Below are 27,625 nucleotides of genomic sequence, written 5' to 3'. Positions count from 1 at the left end.
AACTGAGCCCAAAGCTGGTTTGGGGGGATGAATCAGAGGTTCCAGCAGATGATCTTCATCACCGAAGAACAACCAGAGTCTTTCTTGGAGCCATCAGTAAGCGCTGATGGAAACACACTGGATAGTTTGGACGGGAGATCCCTGCAAGCAGCAGATGTAGCACCTCTGGTCTCCAGCAGTTTCTAGGAAGCTTTCAGAGACGGGAGGCTGAGAACAAAAACACTTCTGAACTTTGCTGTCAACATGCTCTCTCCGGACTTGGTGTAACCAAAACGCTGGCAGAGGCTGTGCTCTGACCTGCAGGCGGCCCGCTCCACCGCAGCCCTTGGCCAGGCACTCCCCCCCGAGCCGCGGGGGCGCCCGTTTCTGCCCGCAGCCAGGAGCAGCAGCACGGTGATGCCAGGCAACAGAAGAAGTTCCCAAGAAAGCAGCATCCACCCACCAAAACCCTCCACCAGCCCCTTCCATCAGCTGGAAGAGGTTGACCAACACCCGATACAGGCGCTCGGTGGAGTTCCCCTCGCTGCCGCAGGCCAGGCTGACCCATCTGAGTAAGGGAGGTAGAAAAGCAAGTTTCCTGACCATTTCTGACAGCCACCGGTGATTCTTCATCCCTGCAACACCACGCTCATCGCAGCACAAGCCACGAGGGCTCCGCAGAGCCAGAGAGCTCTACCTGCCTCCAAGCATTCAAATCAGCAGGGAACAGACCATGGAAATGACATCCTGGCCGCTGGCTCTGGCTCTTCATCTGCACCCGCAGATGACACAAATCGCCCAAAGTTAAGACAGCGGCAGAACTGCCGTCTGGGCCCCGACCAGCAGCCTCCCAGGCACCCGCTGCCTCACCGTGAACCCACCAGAAAGGAAAATTTTACCCAACTTCAAGCCTGCGCCTTTTAGTTCAAAGCAAAGGGCTGACAGCGGAAGGCAGGGAAAGGTAATTGGTTTATTAATGGTAGCGGGAACCTTTTGCTTAAAACCCCCTTCCTGCTGCCGTCTGGAGCCTTCCTAACTCTCTGTGGCGGCCGGCACACCTGTGACTCACAGCCCTAACCGTGGGTGACAGTTTAATGATCTGTCTGAACCCCTCACCTCCTCAGACTTGTGCTGAGGCACAGGAAAAACAGAAAAAAAGGGGGAAAAAAAAAAAAAGCTCTCTAGCCCATTTCCACAATGGCGTGGTGGAACGAGTCAGGATGCACCCTGGAGCCTTCTTCTGACAGCAGCAGCAAGAACAACAAAGGCAGAGACGCGGATGAGTCGGGTTCAATCTCGTCCACAGAATTAATTCGTTCCCGGCCACCTCTGCGCAAGAGGCGCACAAAGGGCTTCGCGCTTCGGCCAGCCCTGCGTCTACCCGTGTCACGAGATCTGTGCCACGTGGGGGCTGAGGCGCTGGGGAATGGGTATCGGGCCTTTTTTGCTTCTCTTTTATTAAAATGCTGTTTGTGGCCTCCATCTGGAAACGGTGACACCGACCTGGTCATTTTGCAAGCCGCCGAACAGTTCGAGTAGGAGGAATGCCTTGGTGCTGACCAGAATCGGAGGGTGATGCACCAAGAATGCAGGATGGATCCAGTCCGACATTCTCCGCTGAAATAGCCCCACAAAGTCGTACCAACTAAGTGACAAAGCGAGAGGGCAGGGCCACGGCGCCCATCCACGCAACCCTGGCGCATTTGCTCTTCTCAGGGAAATTCTTTTACGGGACATGGAGGCAGTTTAGTGCTGCTGTCCCGGGCGCCGAAACGTAGCCACGCTGCACCGCTCTGTGTGCTGAAATATGGTGATAATTACATTTCCTCTCACGCCATTCTCTTTAGGTAAGAACAGGATTAGGACTGTATATCCAAAATACACATTCACCTACTGCTTGAGGTTTTAGTCTCTTTTATTCTCCCTCCAAGGATGTTGCAGTGGACAATGCATTCAGGAGATCTGGGCTCAGTATTCTCCTTTCAACAGACGCTTGTGTGAATAAGGGTACATTGTTTAATCTGGGTCTCAGTTGCCAGCTTATAGAAGAAGAAATAAATCATCTTCTCCCTGTCCTGAACTCTTTGGGGTAGGCACTTGTCTCCCACAGGTCACTTTGCCTTAACAGGGACTTCTAGACGCTGCACGCTGATTCAACACGGAGCCCAGCCTTACGTGTTTGACCCTGTGAAGTTAAATCTCCAACACAGCAACGATGAGGCTGGTCTTTGAACGCCCAAATTCACCGGGACGCAGCTGTAACAAAGCAAAGCGCCAACACGCGCGGGGACACGGAGCTGTGAGACTCCCCTGCCCCACAGGAGCACGGAGGTGAGTTTGGGCCAAAAGAGCTCCTTTTTCCTACCACGACGCGATGATCCGGCTGCTGAAGGGAGTTCCCAAGCGCTTGTCATCCCAAAGGACAGTTTCGACAGGGGGCAGTGATTGATCGCCAGGGTTTAGCATTAAAAGAAAGGAAAGCGTGTGGGAATCGGCAGCCGCTGCTAAGAGTTTCCAGGCTGCGGCTGCGGGAGATGGCAGGGAACGGCGTGTTCTCCTCCCTCACGTGGCAGATGCTTCCCCCCTGATGACTGTACCGTTTCCTAGATGCAGCTAAACACATCAGCAGCTCCCTGCATCCCTCCCGCCGCAAAATTTTTTTGGCAAATCCCACGGACAGGTCACATTTTAAAGCCTTCCAGATTCCGGATACCACCACTGTGCTTTTACACGCGTTGCTGCTTTCCCTCCCCTTCTCCAGGCCACGCCGGGCTGAAGACATTTCACCCATTCATTTAGTCTCACAATAAAGGGGTTGGTTTGGTGTCATTTTCTTTAGGGTTTACACCACGGGAGCAAGGCGTGTGAATCAGGAGGTGGTTTGCGAGGGCGTACGTTAGGCTTTGAGTTGCTGTTTACCGCAGTTTGGGATTTAAACCAACTCCCAAATACAGGAAATCCAAACCCAAACCTGGCTCTGAACCGTTCAAATGCCCTTCTATTTATAATGGGCTAAATTAATGTTCTGGTCTTAAATTGGATAGTGTCTGAAGTCCAGATCCAGGACCCATTTTTGCCAGGAACCTTCTAGTAATGCATTACACCATGGTGTGGATCTAGAGAACTCAAAGAGAATTTGAGAGCGATGGATGTGATAACGAAAGTAGCAATTACTGGAACAGCTGTCGGAGGGAAAGGTTAAACTCATCATCACTAGATTTCTTTCAAGGAATCCTGAATATCTTTCTAAGTCACATATTCCAGTTCGGCCTCAAGCTCCTGGCCTCAGGAGACTTATTAAGGGCAGAGAATAAATTCCTGGCCCCCCAAACAAACATCCCAGTAAAAATACGCTCTGCCCTGAATCATGAAAGGGTTCTTGGAGGTGGACAAGGCACGAATGGTCCCTGGAGCTCTCGTTGCTCTTACCTTGCCCGAGCCTTGCGCCCGTTATTGCTTCCTTGGCACTCCCGAAGCCCAGCTCTCGGCAAACCACGCTGGCTGACACCAGGTTCCAGTTATCGTCGCAAACCGTTCCCCACTCCCCGTTTTTCAGCACTTCAACTCGTCCTTCGCCAGTGTTGGCTCCCCCTTTCAGCCTCACCAGTGGTTGCTGGAAGACACGGACAGAAGTGGCGTTACCACTGCCTAGGAACAAAGCATCCTTTCTTTACACCTCTTACTTAGGGCATGTGGCTGCAGGCAAGATGTGGCCCAAAAAGCGTTACCCTGAGGCACCTTAAAACCACCACCACATAATACAAAAACCTGAAAGTGCTGGGTGAAAGGAGACCTTGATCTGCTGAGGCTTACGGTATGCGCAGACATACGTTTCTCACACCCCTGTACATGGGCACAGAACAACAAGAGACACCTTAGTTCTCTGCAGTCTCGGTGCTTGGATTTAGGAGCCTTTTTTCACACAAGCAGGTCTGCAGCAGAAGAGGGCTGCTGCACACACGAGCGGCTGGACACGCAACAACCCTGTTCTCCTCCCGTGTCTCTTGGGAGCCACGTAGGAGGCTTGGGAATCGCACCGAGCCAGCTACCGCACGGCTCCCAGCCCCCTGCTGCCTGTGGTTCAGCTGCCAGATGGATTCATTTGCCGTACCGATAACCAGGCAGGGCTCCTGGGTTATCTGAGGAGACCAACGTGGAACTCCACCACGTAAAACCTATCCGTCCGCTGCGGTTACGACTAGCGGAATCTGCGATCTGGCAGATCGCAGCCAGAAACACACAGCTGAGTGGCAGGTCCAGCTCCATTAATTTCTGTTCTTCTTATATTTCTATTAGTCACCAACTATCCATCGCTCACAGCTTTTCGCAGTCCCAAGCAGGGAGACCTGCCCATTGCTGCTGCACCCGAGAAATGTGCTGTTGCAGTGGGAACTGAATCCTAGGTACGGGAACACCACATGGTTTGTGCAGAGTCTGACACCAAAAAAACTTTTAAAACTGGAAGCATACGCAGTTCTCCAGGCCAGGGTCACACGAAGGACATCCAAAGCCTACACAAAGGCTTAAGGAATTACTTGGCAGCGTGCATGGCTCGGAAGATTAGTAATGATTTACAAGACCTTTCACCTTTGAGGCCTAGATCCTGCAAGCTCTCGTGCAAGGAAGTGCCCGGGCCACAGGCAGGACTGCTCTGTTCCCACAACAGCAGCGTCTGGAGGTGTTGTCCGGGGTCTTCTCTGGTGCCAAGAGAAAGCCCACTCCTTAAGGCACAGGTATAGGGCTGGGGGATGCAGGCTACAGGCAAGATCCACAGCACCTAATACACCTTGCAAAAAAATCCCCCTGACCCAGCACTAAGGGCCTCCAGACCCCGAGATCACCCCTGTATCCTAAGGCCGCACATACCTCACAGCTGGAAAATTTCCCTTCGCATAAACTTAAACCATGTTTGCCGCAAGTTAAGCTGTTCTTTCACATGCAGTCACCCCACTGACACTGAGAACAACTGACTCCAGGGTCGTTTTAAACAGCCTTTTGCATATCTTAGCATTTTTACGCTGTGCTCAGCCCTCTCCTTGCTAGACTAAACAAACAGGGCTTTTTCAACCTTCCTGTAGGCCGTGTTTTCCCAGTCTCTCAGGGCATTTCTCCGCAGAAGGCACAGGGGTAGAGGAAATGCCAGCTTATTTCCCTCGTACCTCTACGGGAGAGGCAACCCAGCAGTGTTCAAGTGACTGTGAAGCGGCAAAGCCCGGCAGCAACTGGGCACGCATTCAGTTGGCTTGAACAGAACAGCTCAAACAGAAACGTGACAAATGTATTTTCTTACTACTTGCTCCCAGCCTTGCCAGCTGCAGCAGCGAGCCAGTCTCCCACCTCTCTGAGCCTGCAGACAGAGGCAAGGTACCGCGTATTTGCCAGGACAGAAACTCAGCCGGGTTCGCGGGGAGAAAGAAATTCAAAGAGGCGACGTTTGCACACCAGGCTGGTTTGCGGCTACGGGCGTACCCGGGTTCAGGCCCTGCGGACCCCCAGGCTTTTCCCACTTGCATTCACTCCCTGCTCACCTCCTGCCTGAAGGCTTTTCGGAAGCCACTGTGGCTGCTGGGGGCAAAGGCGCGTCCGGGGACACAGCTGACTACCGCCGGCATCCCGTTCTCACACGTTGCATTCTTCTCTGCATCCACGTTGAGGTGGTTGCCCAGTTTGCAGCTGGAGATATGAGCCTCGTTCCCAGTGCAGTCCATTGAGTAAGCCCAGTAATGTTGCTTCCTTCTGCTGGCAAACATCCTTAAAGGAATAAAGGGGAACAGGAAAACAAAAGTTAGGAATCCATAAACCCCCTCACTGACGTAGCTACGTTTGGGAAAAAGCGCCTTGAAATAAAATAGGGATCGAAGAGCATTATTTGAAGGTGGATCCATTCATACACACAATGACTCTCTGTGAAGGTGTCACTTGGGAGTAAATAGGTCATCTCCTTAAGCTAAAGATCAGAGTAGGAATCAACAGTGCAGCTAGCGCAACAATTCCGCACTCGAAGGAGAGACACATAATAGAGATCCCTCCATTATGCAGGGGTCAGAGATCAGGTCATTCAAAAGGCAGCGTACAAACAGGGCCTTGCGCAAATAACGCTGCCGAGTTTGGACTGGAGAGGCCCCCAGAAGACCTCTCCCGCAAACGAGCTGTTCTCTTTGCCGGCCATCTCCCGTCAGCTGTGAGAAGATGGCAGACTGGGAAAAAGCCACGGCTCTCCGGCTCCTCTCAAAGCTGCAGTGTTAACAACCGTGAGCCTGAAAGCAATTTCCGAGAGCAAGAGCAATTCCCTTGATGACATGTTCGCAGCAGAGGAGATTGGCAGCAGTTTCTGCTTCTCGCTCCCAAACCGTAGCACTTGCCTGGAGGTGGTCCAGGGACTCCTAAGGGGGAAGGGGCATGTGTGATAAACAAGAAAAGAAAGTAATCCAGCTTCATCCTAACCGCATTGCAAGGCTGTTGGATGACTGTATGGGAGCTAAAATAGTCAATGAAACAAAAACGCAGGTCAGATCATTATCAAAAGGGAGATGTTTGGAGTTAAGTTAGGAAAAAGTCAAGGCTCAGAGGAGCCAACGCCCTGCTGCGATCTTGATGTGGCTTTGCGAGATCCCCGTGCTGCTCCTTATTCCAGGACCAGCTGCCACGTAGCCCCGGTGACCCAAGGATTCGCTGTGATAAATGGAATAGCGAGGTGGGTGAAACTTGCTGGGAGGAAGCGCACCGATTCCGATTAACCGTAGCACGTCCCTGCAGGACAGAGAGCCTGAACGGGACCTGGAAAAGGGACAAAGAGCCTTTCATAGGTGGTCGGTTTGAAACTAAACTGGACAGGTCAAGGTTTTCCCAACCGACGCCCTCTGGTGGTCCCGTGTGGGCTAATTTGCACCATTTCAGATGCTTGAGAGAACTACCTGCTCCCTTTCTGCTTGCTGAGCTTTGCTGACAAGCTCAGCAGTTGTCTGGGCTCCTGTGGCTCACAGCCACTGACTAATCCTTTCTGGAACCAAATTCCTCCGAGTTGAGGTTAGGGCCAAATACAGCCGGACTGGAGACAGAGAAGCAACTGCACCACGTGGTGGGGAGTAAACGCTGTGCTGGAAAGGATGGAGGATGGGGCAGGGGCAGGGCAACCTGCCCGTCTTGTGGGTAAAACACTGGCTGTCAAACTCCAAGTCTGTCAAACCAGAGCTGTCAGGGACCCTGAATCAACAGAAAATGAATGGGAAATAGGAAGGGGGAACACAAATTTTAAAAATATATTAAAAAAAAAAAAGTAAAACCAGGGAGGAGGCAGGCAGAAAGTGCCAGCCACTTCTCAGCGAGAATATCTGGTTCAGTTTGGACCAAACCTTGAAGATTCTTCTTCCTTTTAAGTAAACTACCCAGGATACTCTATGTCTACCAAAAAGCCATGAAAACCTCTGCCCTTGGACTGCTGGAGCTCAGCACCGAGGTCCCACTGGAACGTTAACTGCCCTCTCGGGCTGCAGAGCGATGGGGCAGATTCAGGCGTACGTGACACGCTGGAAAGCATCTGGAGGCGCCCGAGTTCGGTGATGCCGCTCCACACTGTCCCCACCACCCTCTTTCAGTCTGCCTGCTCAGCACAGAAGCGAGAACCTGAAGGAGTATTTTCACGGAGGGCCCTCCAGACATGTGTGGAGCACGCCACGAACTCCAAAGCAGACAAGAAACACGGCCTGTCTTAGAGAAGTAATTACGGGGATGCCTTATAATAGCAAACAATGACCTCATCCTGGAAATTTCATGAGGCATCAACATCTGGTTGGTATTAACAGCCCTTGGTAGGCTGGGGAGAAACAGCCAGAGAAAGCCCCACCTCATTTTCCCAGACTAAATCTGTTAAAAAAAAGTAGAATACAGATGATCTTTACAGATAGAAACTCAGGGCATTCTTGCTATTTACTTTTACACCTACAGAAAGGGTGCAACCCACCTCTCCCTGGCCTTGGTATAAGCCAAGAGCAATGCTGCTCAGACCAGAGGTGTCAGTGAACAGTCATGCTGCGAGAGCGTAGCCAATTCTAGGTCAAGTTGGAGGGCAAACCGTTTCTACTGGTGAGGAGAGATGGACCTTCATCACATGAGCTTTAAAGAAAGATAAGGGTTAAGCCCAAGGGCTGTGGGAAGCGGCTGAGGGTTTAGCTAAAGGAACCTTGCCATGTAAGACCGCATCGGAGAGGACTCGGTGAGCACAAAATAAACCGTTACACGCATTCATGCCAGGAAAATTCACCCAAAACACACTGAACCGAAGCTGGCGAACTCCTCTTCAGGGGTGTGAGCATAAGGTGTTTACCCTTGAGAAATTCTTCAAGCATTTACTGAAGTTAACAAGCTTGCTGTCTTCAGGGAGACAGAAGAGAACCCAGACCTGCCACCTTCTGCCAAAAGCCCTTAAGAACCTGGCTTTGCTAGGGAGAACCCAAACCCTGAGGATTTCTACCACAAGCATCGAAGTGATTAACTGCCCTACGCACGTGACCAGATTTATAATGCCTTGAGCAGACTGGTTAAACTGAGAGAGGCTGTTTGGACTGACATTGAACGAAGTATCCTGGAACTGCTGAGCTACTCCATCCCTTTCTTCGTCAAATCACAAAGCTGTAAGGCCTCGAGAAGGCATCAGCTCCATCTCTCTGCCTTGGGCATCTCCAGTCACAACCTTCTACCCTCCCCGTCAGCAAAATGCATTGAATTCTCCTCTGCTTTCTCAACAGGAGCAGGAATTGGGAGGAGGAGTTAACAAGCGGTGCCTATATAAAGTCACTTTGAAGAATGAACAAGAACATGGAAACAACACTGAGATTTGTTTCGTTTCCTCACATAAATCGTGCTGTCAACGGCAGAGCCCAAGTTACATTCAGGAATAAAACCCTGGCACCAGGACAACAATGAACTAAGTTGTTTTCTTTCAAGCAAGATCCATCTGCAAATCATTTCACCTCCCACCATTGTGCAGAAGCAGAGCAGGGTATCAGCTAGCTCGGCTTCCAAAGCTGTTGTTTGTGGGGAGCGGGACTGGCGGGGATGTGAGAAGGGGGCACTCACAGCCCCGGGGAGCAGAAACCCGATTCCAGCCTGGCTCCCAGCTGCGGAGCAGGAGCGGGAAAGGATCTGCCCTTGGGAGAACAGTATTTACAAACCGGGCAGAGAGCAAAGCCTGAGAAATGAGAAGAACGTTTCTGAGGCTTCACACTCACGTGGAGAGAGGGTTTAGTTCAAGTGACGAGCTGGAGATGAACTCTTCCCTCTCCTAGACAGAACGGGACCAGAAAGCGCGTGGGACAAAGCAGAGAGCAGGGCTGTCACGGCCCAGGCAAGCAGATCACAGCGGTCGCCATTCCGGTACCTCCATCAGGAAGCAAAGATCACTTCTGGAGTTCCCAGCCCAGAACTGGGAGGTTTCCCTCACCAGCAAGGTTACCAGCAACGCTGGTTGCACACGACGCATCTGCCAGTAGCACAAAGCAGAAAGGCAAATACCCCAAGAAAGAAGACAGCTTTGTAAACTGCGCTGACCAAACGGAACTGTCTAGCTGACGAAGTTTTACAAGTCTCTTCCCTCCCACAAAACGACATCCCGTCTTCTTCCCACCCGGGATAATATTCAGCGTATTTTCCAGACTACCCTCCTGTGAGTGCAGGAGCCCAGCGAGCCGTTACCGCTTGCTGAAAACAAGCAGAGGTGAGGGAGGTATTCGGGCACCGAGGCTGCATAAGCAGTCTGGCTGGCTCGGCAGCCGAGATCTCCACGCCTGGTATTTGGAAGTGCTGCATATTCATAACCCCAGCTCCGGTGAATGGGATTTTCAGCGTCGCTGAATATCGCGCCGAACAACCGTGCCTCAGTTTTTCCATCTCTACGTGTACTATTGCAAGAGACAGGACAATTACCAAGCACCCTTTTACTTCAGGCAGATGGCTCCAGCTGCTAAAGTTAATGCTTTTCTTGGAAACACCACAGCTGAGAAGCAGGAAAAGTCTACTTTGTCTTACTAGAGGTAATTTATTCTGCCCTCCTGCTCTGATGCAGGGGCTGGGAAGCTCAGAGCCGAGTTTGAGGGAGACATGCTACACTGATGGGAGCAAATGCTCCTCTAACTCGTGTCCAGGGCAAAACATGAGGCTGCCTGGTAGCAATTATTAATTCACTGCTCATCTCCCTGGGAAGCCTGAAAACAAAATTCCACTTGGGTTATTTATTTTAAATTCTTTGTGCTGCTATGTGGCTTTACGCTATTGCAACCCAAGGACCTCTTCAATTGATCACGATCTTGCTAATGAAAGAAGTGAAACCCGGCCAGCCCGTTCCCGAGGGAGCCTTCAGAAATAGCCATCGCACAGGCCAAAAGGAGCAGGCAGGAAAACCACAACTCCTGCCTGGAGAATTCAGTTCTCCCCCTAACCAGCTGACACTTTCCCACCCCATAGGTCACAGTGGAGGAAAGAAATGAGACAGGATTTCACTTAAACTATTTTGCATCTGCTTTAGGGTGTTATTTCTAGGGAAGAGTGTAGGAAGAAGCAAGTCGGTGATGAAGGCTGGTGACAAAACACAAGCTGAAGCAATGACAACAGAAAAGACCAGAGCTCCTGGCTTTCAAGAAACAGGAAACGCAGGCTGAAGCGATCAGCTTGCAGCTCCGAAATACACGACAGTCTCCCTGCGGATCACTATTTTCTTCCCTCATTTTAAAGCGACCTACAATTTTAGGAAGAAAAAGCAGCACCAAAATCACAAGTGCCCCAAGCTGCATCCTTCTACAAGCACCACCTCGGACGCCCAGGCAGAAGCAACCCTGGGAGGAGCAGCACGGACGCACTGCCGACGTTTTTAGCTCAGCACTCAACTCCGCTCGGAGCAGGCTTTAATGGACAGAGCAAGTCAAACAGGTGGAGACGGCTGGCAGCTCTTCCAGCCTGGGACCCCGAGGAATTGCCGATGCCAAAGGAGCTGAACTGGGGTCAACAACAGTGAAAGATTTACTGGGAAAGAGTCCCCTGCGCAGGCTGCTCCTTTGGGGGTGATTTGGCGGCTGGATACCGACGAACCGTGGTCGGTGAGCCCCGTGAGAGCCAGAGCAGCCGGTAAACGTGGTCACAAGAGGTGTGAGACCAGGAATTGTGTCCAGTGGCGGGAAGGAGGAACCTGGGCAACGAAGCACAACAAAGGCCTGTTTTATTCCAAGATTACTCGGCTGGAGCTTTCAGCACGTACCAGATCTGATCCCACAGCTGCCGTTCTGCAGAGGGACGGGGTAAGCAGTTAGATTTTCTTGCAGCTGATGGGTTTACTGGGAGAGTGCGATCAGTTTGTTCACATCCACCCAGCCCCTGCACACGACACAGAACATATCACTGGTGGAGGAAGTGGCTATCCTATAGCCGGAAAAACAACCAAAACAAAGATTTCCTGGGCCCACTGTCCACAACTCCTGTTATAGGACCTACCAAATACTACAACTGATGCTGCACTAGGTCTTCACCCAGAACGGTGAGGATCAAATGACTCCCCTGTCTGCACCAAGAAATGCTTGACATTTCAAATATTTACACAGAAGGAAAATCTGATCTGAAGGAATGAAGCAGTTGGAGGTGTTTCTACCTCAAGGTCTCCAGTGTCATTTGACAATTTGCATTTTTGAACAAGGCCCCAAGTGTTCGACGAAACGTGCTCGTGCCTCATACAAAACTCCGCTCTTACTTGTAGACGTTGATGTTGTATTTCCTCTCGCTCGGAAATCCAAACATGCCACAGACAACTCGGGAATTCTTCATGGTCCAGTGCTTGTCGCAGATCTGCTTCCAGGTCCCTTCGTCTTTCACCTCCACGTAACCCTCTGTGACAGGCACCCGCTTGCGGTAGGTGGCGAGGATGGCACGGATCCGTATATCTTCCACCTGGATGTTCATGTTCTGTAAGGATAAAAGGAACACGAATGATGCTGGCTTGCAAGGAAACTGGTTGTACAGCTTCGAGGTGGGGAACAAACCCCAGTTCTGCTCAGGGTCACGGCTGAACGGGGGGAGGAAGAAAGGAAGAGCTGTTGAGGAAAAGACACAACAGGGAAGCAAACAAACCCTTCCACCTTGTGCAAATCCATCCTCCGAAAGAGGATGCTTTTTCTCATTTAAAAACCAAACCATTATTTCACAAATGGCCAGCTAACAAGTCTCCTTTGCTCCTTGATTTCATGGCAGCGCTCGTTTCAGAAGCACAGCGACCTTAATTTAGTCTCAGCTACTGTGGAATTGAACCGGGCTCAGCTTTGCTAGGGCCACCTTAATGCTGGCAGGGTGCAGGGAAGTGGGAGCCCAGGCAGAGAAGGACACTGGGGCTCTCATCAAACCACTGGGCATCCCTTCCCCACCTGGCCCGGGCAGGCGCTGTGAAAGCTGGGATGCCGACGTGCTGACACCGGCATTTCACCGCTTCCCCAAGCCGGGTTCCTCCTCCAGCTGAAGCGTTACTTGGGACGGCAAATGAGTCACGAAGGTCGAATGGATTTCACATTTGGAGCCTACGTGAGGGCGCTGCACCAGCCAGCCTTGCAGGGACCCAAGCCCAACAGCAAAGGCTGACTGGAAAATATCCGCTGTGGCAAGCAATTACAAAAGAGCTACTGAAAGTTTTATAACTTGCTTCCAGGAGACCTTTTCTTGTCAGAGATGTATGAAACCACGTGGTTCTGCTAACAGTTACATCAGAACTGAGGAATCCTCCCCTCCCCTCGCTCAAATGCAATCATTTGGAAAAGAAAAATGCCCAGAGCTTTAAAGAGACACGGGCCTCTGGCTACCGATGAGCAGCACACAGAGGGAGTGAAGTCAGGGAGATCACAGTAGGACATGCAGAGTCCTGCAAATTACACGTGGCACATCCATTCTCCAGATGCTTCACTGACACCGATGCGGCTAACAGACCCCGGGCAAATGGAAACCAACTGCAGAGAAAGAGCCTGCTGGGGCAGGCACCGGGGCAGGCACCGGGGCAGGCACCGGGGCAGGCACCGGGGCAGGCACCGGGGCAGGCACCGGGGCAGGCACCGGGGCAGGCACCGGGGCAGGCATCTCCTCATCCTCAGCTCTGCTACTGCTCTGGCTGCATCACCTTGGGCAAGTCACTTAAGGCTTCTTTTACCTCCCTTTTCTTTTCTTCCCCCCCCCCCCCCCCGCTTTTTTTTTTATTGTCTACATTTACCACCCAGTTTTACTGCAAACCAGATCATTGATTCCTGCTTTCACCTTCAGCTGTAGGAATTCAGTCCTCCAGCAACTTGGCTGGAACATCCACGAGACACCCCCAGTAACCCTGGAAATCAGGACCTCGCGATTTACCCAGCAGGGTAGCACTACTCATACAAGGTTCATAGTTTGGGCTTAGGTTTTGAAAGCTCTTGTAGCCTTCAAGAAGGAAAAATAACCACAAGGATATGCAGGTTTGTTACATCTGAGACACTTTGAGGTGCTCAGACAAAGGGTCTGATGCAAGAGCAAACTTGTACACCTCCTGGGTAGTTTGGGAAGTCCATTTGCAATACAAAGAGTTTCTCCTGAATTTGGCACATTCTCTTCAAGTATTGCATAGCTGTTGACTACGTGCTGTCAGGAAAGTATCAGAGCCTCTGTGCATTGAAGGCCTCTCCAGGCTGGTTTCCAAAGCCTGCAACTCACTTTTCCCCTGGTGCAGTTTAAGAAATGTTTCCAGCTCTTCACTTGATGGAGAAAGCATGTTTACCTGGAGCCACAGGCCAGTGCTGCCTGAGAGAGCACCTTGTTTCTCTGCTCCTCGACCTTGCCTTAGTTTCTTTACCAGGAAACAAGAGGTAATCAAAGCCTTAAATCCATTTGGAAATAGCTTTGACTGCTGAAGATCTAGAAGTGTTTTTAATAAAAGCCTATTAAAAGGATTAACCTAAAGGACAGAGAGCCAAAGCTTAAAATTGCACTGGAAAAGCACATGAAAAGATAGCAACTAAGGAGGAAATTTGCATTGACAGCTGAGAAAGTGGGTGAGACAGCCTAAGTGAGTTTTTCTGTCTGCGACTGCAGGATATATCCACCCTATATAAAGCCCTAAGTACGTTTGCTCCACGTAGTTACGTCAGTATCAGCCCCGCTGCATATTAAAGTAACCGAAAGGGAACATTTTCCCTGACTAGACCTGACATAAGCAACGTGCTAAAATCCACCCGTGGTTTTCACTTGACAGTCACTTCCATTTTGCCTGAATTCAGACAGGCTGGAGGCTGCAGCTGATCCTCAGCACGACGGAGATTGAGGAGCGGCAGTCAGGAACAAAGTGTGATTTCACATTCAGGAACGGTGCTCAAGGTGCCCGTGCTTTGCGAGGAAGCCGCATGACAGCAGTTGCTGGCCCCATCTGAATCACGCAGAGCGCCGTTCCAGCTGTTAAACATCTGCCTGATGCTTCCACCACAAGCGGCAGACTCGTTATTCCCACGTTGCACCTATTAGGCCTCGTTGATACATCACTGTTCTCCTGCTGCACCGTCAGAGGGCTTCACGGCGATGGAAGGTGGTGACCAATTTTGAAAAGCCTCCAAGGTAAACAGAGCGCTGAAAGGCTGGGAGAAAGCACTGATCCTTTTGCAGACGGAGAAATAAGGTGCAGAGAAAGCAAACTGCTTCTGCAAAGACCACAGGGGCAGGAAAGCACAGGCAGTGTCCTGAGGCCCCAACTCATGAGGATCCCTCCTGCAGCAGGGAACATCACTGAAACCTCTAGCTCTAGAGCACTCCCATTCTTACCAAGCACATTTGGGTTTTCTTCCCCTTCCCACTCCACCAACCTAGCAGGAGCTGTGCTGCACAAAAAACAAAGACATCCAGCCTGTCTCTGACAGCTGCCAATAACAGATGCTGAGGAAAGAGCATCTGAACAGGGCAGCATGCAGCAATTCTTCCCTGCTGTATCCCTGCAGCTTCCAAGCATCTGTATCTCACAGACTTTCCAAGCCAGAGGGTATATTTTAATGCTCAAAAACCCTGGAAGGATTTGTGAATCCCTTGATGGGATTTATGATATCAAAGCAACAGGCAAAGAAAGAAACCAGCCCACTGAGGCAGGAAAGGCAAGAGAGAAGTTGCAAAAAAATAAAAACTCTTGGAAAAAGGAAAGCTTGGGAGTGCTGTCAGGGACCTGATGATTTGTCTGTTATTTTTGCAATTAGTTCAGCAGCTTGGCAAACAAAAACGGGTTGCTATGGCTGTTTCCAGAAGAGCTCTGACCACTGCAGGAGTGGCAATGCTGGAGTCCCAGTAATCCTGGGGTGTCCCAACCTGGTGTGGTACCCATGACCCAGTCTAGGGCTCAAGGTGCCCGCCTTTCTTACTTCAGGCTGTGTGTTTGGGCACGTATTTTCCTCTGTCTGGACAGGGTTGTCCTTACTGTTCATTTTACGGAAGAGAAAAATAAGGTACAAATTGAACAGCTTGTGTTTGGACTCAAAAAAACATAGTCAGAGCCAGCATGCCACCTCAGGCACTGCAGGCGCTGGTACAAAGGTCCCGCAACACATGTCTCTTCCCCCAGAGATGCTGACACAGACACAAAAAGAAATCCTGCTCTGAGCTGGGACTCCAGTTTAGTGAATCCAACTCCTTTGTCATGGTTTTTTGTCTCTATTTGCCAAAGGAGAAAAAAAAAAAAAAAGTGAGCAAACTAGCAAGAAATAAGCTATCATTTCATTCCCTCGAGGGTATTTCAATCTTCAGATAGCTATAGCAGACCGGCACGCAATGACAGTTTCATGATCTGTCTGAGAGCAAAACCAACCCACATCCATTCCCCTTTCCGCTCACAGAGAGTAGGTTTAGAGCAGAGAATTATTGATATAGCAACTGAAGGGTTTGCTCCCAGTCTGAACAAACAGCAAAACGTGTGAGAAGAATGCAAGATGCTGTCGACCTCAGCTTTATATTGGGAAGATTAAAGAACAAAGGATCAAGACAAGTATCCTGGAGGTTTCTCAAGGAGGAAGGACCACTAAGAGCTTTCTCCCAATAATTCGTTGCAGATTTGAATGGTTTCCTTTCACTGCAGAGTTTTTGTTACGCTGGGAGTATTCAATAATGCAAATACAGGCAAACATATTTTATCTTCCAACACCAACGTGTAGAGCAGCTGGGCTAATGGTGAAAACAGACTCCACATAAAAATCAGAAGCAAACAACACTTAATAGCTAGAGCAGACTTTTTAAAATCACCCTCTCCATGCTTTATGTACACGTGGAGACAAATGCCTGCAATAAGCTGTCATATCAACAAGAAAACCGCAGCTCTGAAAGCTTTGCTTATGCTCACATTATAGCCACGCACTGAAGCTACAAGGTCGACTGGTAAATCCTCTGAAGGGTATCTCAGGATCACAAAGCAGGTATCTGCAACCAACTCAGAAGCTGAATGCACGTCTGCCCAGCTCCCACCTCAGGTATCAACCATAAAGCAGAGCCTTCAACGATATTTCAGGAGCCAAGCAGTCACTCACCAAAGAGCAATACTACTGTCAGGAAATAAATCTGGGTTGACTGCATGCCAAATTATAGGTAGGGAAAGAGAGGCCCAAACCCCAAAGCCAATGAGATATGGTTTGCTCAGTCTGAGGCTGAGGAACACAAAGCAAGGAGGGAGAAAACCGTGCACAAACCCACAGCTCAGCTCCCTTGATACAAGGGAAAAGTGCTGCTGGGGATTTCTAGCCACAAAGGAAGAGAAGAGACTGAACTCAGGAAGAGTTAACTCTCATGGCTCAGGCATCATAGCCCTCCCCTTCTCAGCTGGCCTTGCGAAATTTTCACCCATTTAGGCCAACAGCTGTGGAGATGTGTGTGCCAGCCCTTTTCCTTCCCCCCACCTAAACTCCAAGTCGTAGAATTCAGCTACTAGCACAATTCAGACCCGGATCTCCAACCTCTGCTTTGCTTATGAAACAATCCCACCCACATACTTGAGGTTGAATGAGCTCTTGCTTTTGCTTTCTGCTCTCCAGAACGCTGCTCGTGCAGAGGATGGCGTGTCTCGCGTTGCTGACCCCATGCATGGAGTCTGCAGGTTCTGCTCCGTCGCTACCGGCCTCATTTGTCAAGGCACAGCTTTGCTTTTATCAGAGACATCCATTCCGGCCCAGATGAACTCCATCAAGGGAGCAAGCACACAGGCAATAAGAATTCTTAAGGCATTTTTCTCCTGCTTGAGTTAAGCCTCCTTAGCCTTGAAAGGTGTGAAGAAACAGAAAGCTGGGTATGGAGGGCAGGGGGAGGAAGGGTAGTACATCTGTTCCTAGATGCAATGCTCCGGGGCTTCCACATCAACTTGCTTTTCAGCAGAGCCACTTGACTGCATATAGCGATATAAAAATCAGACTGAAGCTAAACTCTGTGGTCTGAGGCCGAAGAGATCCTGCTCAGTTCTGCCGCAGATGCCCAGTGTGGTTTCAGGCACACAAACTCACTTCCCCACCTCCTCGCTGTTACCTCTGGCCTCTTGCTCACCCTTCCTCACCTCTTCTAGGAAGGGAAGACAACGCTGAGCCCATCTCACATGCTCCGAATCACAAAGCCTCTGCAGCAAGGGCTTTACCTCTGTGTTTGCCCAAAGCAAAGATGAGATTTCACTTGGGACTTCCAACATTATAACACAAACGAGTATAAGAACAAGGAGTGGGGGGAAAGCATCAAACTACTCTGGGTTGGGCCATATTCCCCTCTACCCCACTCCTTTCTTCACCAAGAGCCACATCCAAGACCCGCACCGCTGCTCCTCTTCAGTCCTGGACACAAAAGGCCACCGCAAGCCAACATGCTGCGCTCTGTTACGAAACCAATGAATCTCGGCTCAGAAAGCCGGGGCCTGCCCAGAGACAGCGAAAAGAAAGGGGTTTGTTTTTTGAGCTTTCACAAAAGGATTCCTGGCTCGGAAAGTTTTCACATGAGCCTCAGCTGCTTTGTTTCCACTCTCTGAACCAAACGCTTCCCCACGGCTTCGAATCTGATTGCAAAAACTGACACAACTTTCATAACGTTTTGTTTTACCTTTTGCCCTCTGTTTTGTGTCGGCAGAACAACCAGGCGCAGGACAGCACGCGTGCGTCCTCCCCCACTGCCCAAGCTCACCGATACCCCTTCTTCTAGCAACAGCCCTGAGGATGCACATAATCAATACAGGGAGGAGACGCCGTTCCTAGAAACACGACTGCTGCTCAGACCGCAGACGCTACCCTGGTTCTGAATCACTGCCTCCTGGCTGGAAGCAAGCCACGGCAGCTGGGATTTCAGAGGGGCTCTTTAGAAGAGCATCTCAACACTCACTTGAAACACACACCCACGTGCTCAGGGACAACATTAAGAAACCAGCTAGAGAACTGCATGGGGCAGGCGGGTCTGTACAGCTCTGGCTGTGTCTTCCCTACGGCCAGAGGAACTACTCAAATGCAGGCAGAAAGGCAACGGGAATGAAATTTTGCTTCTGTGTATTTTACTTTATTTTTTAAAAAAAACCCCAAACATCACCATGAGCGATGCTAAGGATTGAAGAGCAGGAGAGTGGAGGTGTTCAGTACTGGCCCTGGAAGTTATCTGCTCCCCGGGTGACTGTACGAACAGCCAGCTTGGGCAAAGGTGCACTTCCCACCACAATCCTTGATTTAACAAATGCAAGGAGCCTTCGTGCTACCTCTGTCTCTGTCTAGTCCATATTCAGTGCTCTCCTGCTTTAAGATTCCCCATGATTCACTTGAACTGCTCTTTCCTTCCTTATACCTGACCTATCCCACCACTCCTTAGGTGCAGAAACCTATTCATATCATTTTCCATTTACAATGGAGCTCCAGGATTTCTAGGCTTCCCAAACACCAAGACATTAAAGCTGCAACTTGGACAAGAAATGAATTGTTTTTTCTCAATTAAAAACATAACACAAGATCTTTCCACATGGACTTTGCTCATCCCAGAGGCATCTTCTCTCCTGTATCTGAACCCTTCACTTACTTCCACCAAAGTCTTCGCTACCAAGTCTTTTCCCCTGAAGAGGACTTTTTAGAAAGCTGTCTCTTCACATACATAGGAATGGGTGGAATCTGTTTTGATTTAAACATCTGGAGCTCTGCCTCTGAGTCACTAACAAGGTCCCAGCTGTTAAATAAACATGGTGAAATAGATGCTGCAAGACAAAGATGGGTTGCCTAGGGGGGGACAGCAGTCCCCTGGGAACATTATGCTGTATTGGACTGCAAGCACTTTTTGTTCCGGGATTGTGCAGTACAAAAGGGCAAGCGATGAGAGGGCGATTCAGGATTAGGGTCCAGGAGCAAATACAGCCCCGATTATAAATGACAAAAGCCAAGGCCTTTGCTAAGCCACGGAACGCTTCAGCAGCAGCCTCCTGATTGCCGATGCAAAGCAGGCTAGTGAAAAAGCACCGAAGAAAAGAAACGCTGGTGGCAGAAGCGAGCGAGCGAAGGCAGGAGCACTGAACCCTGGAGATACTCTGGCACGGGTGGGAGGCTCAGCCTAGGATGGGATGCTGCTCTGTCCCGCACACATCGTGGCCCGAGGGTTTCATGATGAGCAAAGCTTTAACATTCTCCATTTCCTTCCTCCGGAGCTGTTTTAAAAGACAAGGTGGATCAGATGTGGCAAGCCAGCCAAATTTATTACCTGCCCTCTGCACTGCAAAACGGAACAAGGTCACGTCCCGTTCTCAGGCTTAGTTCAGTATTGCCAGAGAAACGGTATCGCGCCCAGCACGGCGGCTGTCAGCTCCCCAGGCCCTGGGTGCAGCCGGTGCAAGGAGACAAACAGCTCAGCTGTCTCCTGAGGAATTGCAGCAAACCAACAGCAGCCTTGGGGTCTTCTCAGCCCTACCAGTTCCATAGCTCAAACCTCGTGCTAGATGACAAGCGCCAGCTCTCTGGCTGGCAAATCCAGCACCCTGACATGCCAAAAGCCATCACAAAGAAATCATTGAGGCAAGCAGTTAGAAACTATTGCACACACTTTAAAATTATAGCACCAAAGAAACGTGGTGGCTTACCCCAATGGCAGCTCAATTAATATTTCTCTGGAATTAGCTCCAGAAGAGATGCTGAAGACCCCTTCTAGATGCGTCAGCATTTATGTTCACATGGGCTTTTGTTTAGAGAAGTAAACATTTACACCAAGGGGAAAGAAATTAAAACACTGTTGTCATAACAAACAGGCAAATAAACCTTTAATTGTCAAACATTCTCGAGAACTGGATGGTTGAGACACAGAGGTCAAGTCTGAGATGGTGGTGACCGAAGTTGCAACTCCCCACAGCACAGAGTCTGCGCTGATTTGCGTGGCAAAAAGCTAGATGAGGGGAAGATCTCTCTGTGTGCCAAGCCACAAACAATGACCCTCTCCTCCTCCCCTCCTTACACGCTCCAGTCAGAAGCAGCTCAGCATACAGGAGCATTTTATGTGGCCTCATCCACAGAGCTCAATTTAACTGAAAGCTCAGGAGCAGGACTTCGCAGCACCCTTTCCCACTGGTTAAGAAACTTGGACAATATAGTTCAACCCGCTTTTAACCTGGCATAACCAGAGCCTTTGAGCCACTGGGCTTTGAAGTGAGGGGTTTTTTATGCTTCACATACACCCAGAAGGGAAAAGGAGGACAGAAATAGCAGCACAGCCTGGTATGTTTAGCTAGACCTTGTCTGCCCACCGTCTGGCCAAAGCTACGGTCTAGTCTCGGGTACCAGATCTATTTGTGAACTTGTAATGGCTGCAGCAATTTGATATATTTAGAGTAGGTCCTATTTGAAGCCTGTGTGTGTGCACACAGAGGAAGAAGGTGGACAACAAATATTATGTTAAGGATGTTTTGGGGGATAGGTTAAAAAAATACCTATCGTGCATTTACTTAAGAAATATATTAAGGGCAGGAGTTAGTTACTGTGGTCTTAAAATTGCTCATGAACCCAGCGAGGCAGTTGCAGGTGGGCCTGTGCTGCGCTTGGACAACACAAAGTGGCTACATGTTCTGTTTGAAAAAGCAGGGAATGGCATTCCCTGCTCATGGTTTTGTGAATACACATTAAATCATTTTGATTTCAGAGCTCCTGGCATCCTGCAAAGACTTAGGAAAACATTTGAGACTGTGCACACATTTAAATACGGGCTTTGGCACCGTATAAAGGAACCTTGAGGCAGGTCCACGCTACCCAGCCAGCCGCTTTCAGACCCTTGTGAACTGCAAGACAAGAAAGGACCAACAGTCGTACTACGCCTCTGCGTCTGTTTTACCCTGCTCTTTATACCTTTTGCCACAGCGTATCAGCGGAAGGAGGAGCGCAGCTCAGGACAGTCTCGATGCACAGATTCTGCTCCCAGCTCTTCTCCTCCACTTCGCTGTGCCTTCAGGCGAGTCACTTAGCTCCTACAACCTGGCCCTTCCCCTTGCTGGCTCGCCCTGCCCCACCTGCAGAACAGATACAGTGCTTACTTGGGGCAAACAGACAGCACAAGGCCCCGTGTGCTCAGAGAGCTTTGGCTAAAGCAGCAGATTCCACGTGTTATATTTTACAAAGCTTGAATGATTGCAGTTCAGTATATATATTGATAGCACTTACTGTCTCTTTGTCCCAATCCCCGCCAGAGAGTCAGCAAGCAGTTTTTGTGTTCTCAGAGATGCTTTGAGCACTTAAAACCAACATGATTAAACTTTTCCTTTCCTTTGAGCTCCCAAGACACCAGTCAACGTGCCTGCCACATCGTAATGCCTACGAGAGTTACCATTATGAATAAAGTGGGCAACCTGCTCTGCCATCATGGTCAGGCCCAAGTTGTACATCAAGCCACTAATGTGATTTAGAGTAGGCAAAACAGATCTTTTACTCCAGGCTGCGGCTGAAAAAGAAGGAATGCAAGCAACATGAACCTCCGAGTTCAACAACAGTGTTATTTCAACAGCCATCAACAACAGTGTTGTTTTAACAACGACTTTGCCCTCATTGTGCTGGACGCGCAGATGCCTCCGTGGAGCATCACAGCAAGCAGGTTCAGCATCACCTTCGAGCCCCCAACCATCCACAGGGCTGTGGGCAGCCTTTACATTCACATACAATTACTGGGTTAAGCCATCCTCAGCCACACGCTCGCAGCACTTCCAAGCACAGCTACTGCTTTTTTTTTTCCCCCTAACCCTTTCAGGGTGTGCAGCTTACTCTCACGGAGCTGGGGGCTGGAGGACAAGGGAGAGGATGCGATACCAGCAGGAGATGTACTTGCTTTTCCCCTCCTAATGTTTTCCCAGAGGCAAACAGGTAATAACAGACAAAGCCCAACCACGAGCCCTGCTCTCTCCATTAATGAGAAACTGTCTGTGTATTTGGTCTATAGCCTTTAAAGGGGAGGGGGAAAAGCCCCTCTGTAAAAATCCACTCGATGTGATTACGCTCACGTCGGCATCGAACAAACACTGCTCTCCCAGCTTTGAAAAGGTGAGCAACCTTCAGTGTTTACCCAGCCACTGAGCTAAAGGGGTATCAGGCTAATTCTGGCCAGCCAGCAGCCCATGAAAGGGCTGTCCTGCTATGCACATTCATCATCCTCCAAGAAATAATCCTTTGAACAAGTCCCAAGGCTAAAAGCTGCAGTGGCTGCGGAAAATAGCAAGCAAAAATGATGGGAGTTTCTCTGCCTTTTAGCAGGGGACTGATGGATTTCAGACCTGCCCCAACCTTGGTCCTGTTAGAAGAATTAACCTCTTCCTGCCCGTCTCCCATCTTCTTATCACAGATCTTCCATCACTCACCCTAGACAAACATTTCACTCTGGCCTGTGACTGGCAACTTGTCTTACAGAAGCGAGGGTCAGGCACTGCCGCTTCCCAACAGGGCAGGGAATGGAAAGGCTCAGGGACAGGAAGAGATATGATGTAACCCTCAAAATATGAGCTGTGATGGGAAAAGATCTGAGCACACACATATATATATATATATATATATATAAAAGCCAAGTGGTTTATGGCGATGGAAAATTTCATCCTATGCTATTTATCTGCAGCATTTCCAAACCGGGCAATGGAGGTATGTACGTCGTCCAAGAAAAATAAACTCAGCTTGAGGGCTATCATGTTGCTTTTAAAAGAGCCTGAACTCCTTGCCTGTCGGATTTGAGGAAGGAAGGGCAGATTTCAGCAAATACCAATTTGCACAGCCCCTCTGAGCTGGAGCCCCATCAAAGTGAAGTCAGATGTTGTCTTATACCTACTGGCTTTCCACGTTACGTCTCAGCAGCACTTGGCAGCCCCAGAGAACCTAGCACGACAGGGTCTTTAAGACACTTTCTAAATGATGAATTTAAGATGGTCCATCTGTCCCTGGCAGTGGGAACACACAGAGCTCCCTGTTACAGACAAGGGAAATGGAGTGTGATGGCACATGTTTGGTGATGGGTTAATGAGGCTGCTCCACGGACTATTTCCCCTGAATGCTTGCAACAGGAAAGCAGAACAGAGCTGCTGCTCCTACCCCACCGCAGCTTACACCCTGACACACGAATGTATGCTGAAGTCAGGGCTTGCTCCTGTTAACCTGCTGGCTGTGAAAACATCAGTCTGCAGACAGTCAGAGCCATTTGGGAGTCGTTACAGTTGTTACTAACTACTGTGGGCAAGCAACGCTGGAAGTGAATACATCAGCTCTGTGCATCATCTTAAACCAGGCCTATTTTGAGTAAAGCCTGGTTTTAAAAGCAGCTTAAAAGGCAAACTGAAAGATCTTCCATTAGAAACCTGTAGGAAATTTGTACTGGTTTACCTCTGTTAGTGCAACAGCTGAAGCCAGTGGGACTGGCAGACAGACCTGACCACAGTAGAAAATTCCAGGCCCCTCAACCCCGGATCTCATTCCAAAGAGAAAACATCACTTGGGCAAGCTGTGGGCTACAGGCTAAAGAACCCAGCAGCTTACAAAATGATGATGTTTCCTCTGGTGAATGCGAGGTATGATATGTAGAATTCCCAGGCATGTTAGAGAGGGCAAAGACTTTCAACTTGCGTTCACACAAGCCTTTTGACCTCCCTGTTTTGGAGTTTATGACCCTATGAGTAACCCTGCTCATCATCTTTGACTCAAACTATGTCACGCCAGCTGCTAATGAGATAAAGCAAAGATTAAGAGGAGGAAAGCTGAGAGAGGGGGAAAGAGTTTAAACATTTGACAGCTAGCTGTGACTGAAGAGTACTTCCACAATGGCATTTTAAAAATTTCTAGCACATCACCTTTAGCCTTAATCCCGCTGCAATGAAACCAGCAGAAAAAGTACCCCTCAGCTGCCAGTGACCTTACTGGGATATAAGAAAAACCAGCCTGCTTTTGCAGAGTAGAAGCAGCAGTACGGTACTAAGTTGTTCATAAAATTTAAGCAGTGATAGGGTGGGGAGAAGCAGGCACACACAGACACACAGAGCCGGGGGTGACAGCAGCCTCTGCCCAGAAAATGTAACGCTATTTTCTACCACCTGGACAAAGTCACAGGGACAGCCAGGCTGACAGCTCTCAGCTTAGTGCAGGTACTTAAAAATTAAACTATACTTCTATTTTACTTCCCCCTCCCCACACCAGTTCAGCGTCTTTAGCCACCAGTGCCCCATAGCAACCGCTGTGAATGCTGTTACTTGTCACGGCAGCGGATGCCTTCACCCACAGATAGCTCCCAAGAGCTGCCAGGACACGGGGAACACGACTTCTCTTACACCTCTTTTCTCCTGAATGGTCCTGTCGATGAGTCAGGCTTCGGCTCCACAAACTGCTTCCATGTCATGATTCATTTTACTTATCATATGTGAAGCTGAAGCACCCACACAGCATCAGCACAAGCTAGCCCTCAATTACCCCATGTGTTCAACTCATTAGTCAAGCGCCAGTGCTTAGCTAATGGAAAAGCAGAGCCCCCCGAAGCTTTTATGATTAATATCTGAAGCATCTCGGAGAGAAGTGACCTCCGTCTAGACTAAAGCATCTTTTCTTCCAGGCCCCTGTTTTGAGGATTCACTGTGGCTTTGGGGAAGCATGCGCCTGCCAAAGCCATTACTGATGTTCCATGATCTCGCCTCATTCCCCGAGCAACAACGGTGCCATTGACAGAGGCAGCTTGGGGTCCCTCCAGAAAGGCCTTTCCCTCCATACCCACGTGAAGCAAGGTCAAGGAAAGGAAGAGAATTTCAGCTCTCGTGTCCCACATCCGCACCCTTGCACGGGAGCCTTCCAGGCAAGTGCTGAATGCTGCCTGCTCACGCATACAGTGATCTTCCTAAAGCCTCAGCAGGGCAATGAAAGGTTTGACTGAGCATATTATCTTCCCTTGTTGAATATGCTGCACTGCATTAGCCTCCAATGGAAAAATCTGGTAGAAGAAAATGCTGGGAGACCCTTTCTAAATCACTGCCTGTGAAGTAAAACAAAATTATTCTAGCAGTTAGAGCGATAAAGAAGGCTGCGTCCATTGTTTCATGGACAAAGCCAAGATTCAGCCATGGAAACCACACTGTGATACGTGATATATCCTGGATTCCCTGCCTGCTTAAAATAAGCTTTAGCTGTAGTTACTGGAGAGGCTCTTTCAATCGATTTTGACCAAAGGCAACCACTGAATTTGTATAGAGAAACTCCAGAGCATCCAAAACAAGGGAGATGTTAGCCGAGTCACCACAAAGACTTTCCAACCTGAAAAGCTGAAGGAAAAAATAAACAACCAAACCCATACTTTATTTTTTTTTCCTTCGAATTGCGCAGCCCAGCTTCTTTCCAGCCCAGCATTCCCCCAGCTCTTTATTCTACAGAAATCTAACCAGTCCACTGGAAGGTGATTCAAACATTTTGCTTCAGTCATTTCCCCAAGAGTCTCAGCCTCAGCCTATAGCAGCCTAACCCAGTCACAATCCAGAACATTTCCCCAATGACCAGCCCACGTTTTCCTCTCTTCAATTCCTTTCATCGCTTCCAGTACTAATCCCCCATTCCCGCAAATATTTCCATACACTTATCATGGTTGGTTACTTCATCATCGCTTAGCAAATGTGATGAAGTTACTGTGCAAAAATGTCTTCATATCTTTACCTATAAACCCACTCACTTTAAGCCATGGTCGCAAGTCCTATTCACCTCCAGATCCAACCCTACGTGCTGACCCCCCTGTTACACCAGAGACCTCCAAATTACTCCCAGTACCAAAAGTGAGGCATCAGCGGAAAGAAAACCCAGTAATTTAGTACTATGAACCAAGAAAGTCACCCAGATGTAAGGTCTACGAGTACAACACACCCCCTGTCTCTCTAAATGCATTCTCAGAAATATAATAAACCAGTTTTCCATTTTGAAAATGGACTGCAGAACAGGAGTAGTATGTTTTCTCCTTACTTATGCTATTAAAAACCACTTTCAAATTCTTGTTATATATATAATGCTCTGAACACCTGAAATTGAAATCTGAAAGTTGCATCTTTAGCCAATACCTAGGAACACTGTCAAGAGTTTGCTTTAACCTCGGCGTGCAGCTGGGGTAACGTATAACGTGTAGCAGCAGACACCCCGTCCGCGCAAGGCTCTTGATCAGCAGCGTGCAGTTTTAAGTACGTTTACCTCTATTTGGTTAAGCAATGAGTTGTCAAACTTGAAGCCAGGGATTCTCTTTTCACTGCAGACCACTCCCACGTCTTCGGTGTGTTTGCAGTCAGTTACTCCCCAGCCATTGGAAGTGCATGCTGCCAGGGTGGTCTCCTTGCCATTACAGTGGACATTGTCCATCCAAATTTTCCCTGAAGGGGAAAGAAAATAGAACTGAGACTCACAAAGAGGGTAAATCCGGATTGTACTGAAAGCGAGCAAGGCTGCTGTGCTTTTACTATGACAGGGGAAGAGTTTACTGCTAAAATAAGCTGGAATAAAACACCTAAGGAACATCAACGATCCACCTCAAGTACTCACTAACTGGAAACAGCTCTGCCCCACAGCTTTCCCTTTCGCTTATCTGCATGGTAATAAAAAAATACCACCAGCCTGAAGCAGCCTCCGCTGCTGTCCTGGTCACAGTGATAACTGCCCTCCTCTGACGACAGCCACTTCAGAGCACGCAGTGTCATCGGGTCCCCTCGATTTGGCTGATTAGACCTTGCCCTCTAATCATACTCACCATATCATCCCTTCTGTATTTAAGGCTTCTCTTTACATCATTTCTCATTTATCAGCTCCTCATTAAATCTCTTGTAGAAGACAGCTCAAAGTTTTGATTAAATGCCCTAACTTCTTAAAAGCAGATTTTTGCAGAAGCTTTAACAAGCCACTATTGATTGAAACCTCATGTTATTTAGGTGTTCTTTGAAAAGAAATTGCCAGATTCAGTTTCCAGACTGTAATTACCATTTTCCCTCCAGCAAAAAGTGTGCACACACATAAGCATGCACGTGTACATGCATATATATATATATATATATATATATATACATACACACACATAGAGAGAGTATTTTTAAACCATTGGGTCCCTCAGAACTCACTTCTAAGATGAGCAGACAAAAATCAAAAGGTGCTACCTCCAAAATTTAGGTCATGTTTTCCCCAAGACCAGCTGA

At 49.1% G+C, this 27,625-nt stretch overlaps 1 protein-coding gene across 1 annotated transcript in view; it reads right to left on the bottom strand.

The window, feature by feature from the left end:
* LOXL2 (lysyl oxidase like 2) overlaps positions 1–27,625 on the bottom strand; it is a 53,668-nt gene that overhangs the window by 11,755 nt on the left and 14,288 nt on the right. The window contains exons 3-6 of the mRNA XM_086477194.1: positions 26,637–26,812; positions 11,711–11,922; positions 5,508–5,730; positions 3,409–3,592 (exon numbers count right to left, since the gene is read on the bottom strand). Coding sequence (XP_086333320.1) covers positions 3,409–3,592; positions 5,508–5,730; positions 11,711–11,922; positions 26,637–26,812 — 795 coding nt within the window. The remainder of the gene's footprint in view (positions 1–3,408; positions 3,593–5,507; positions 5,731–11,710; positions 11,923–26,636; positions 26,813–27,625) is intronic.

This window comes from Leptosomus discolor, chromosome 23 (genome assembly GCF_034619465.1).
Source record: "Leptosomus discolor isolate bLepDis1 chromosome 23, bLepDis1.hap2, whole genome shotgun sequence".
NCBI classification, from domain to species: Eukaryota; Metazoa; Chordata; class Aves; order Leptosomiformes; family Leptosomidae; genus Leptosomus; species Leptosomus discolor.
Note: the sequence above shows the minus strand (reverse complement) of the source record. Positions and strands in the feature narration are given on the sequence as shown.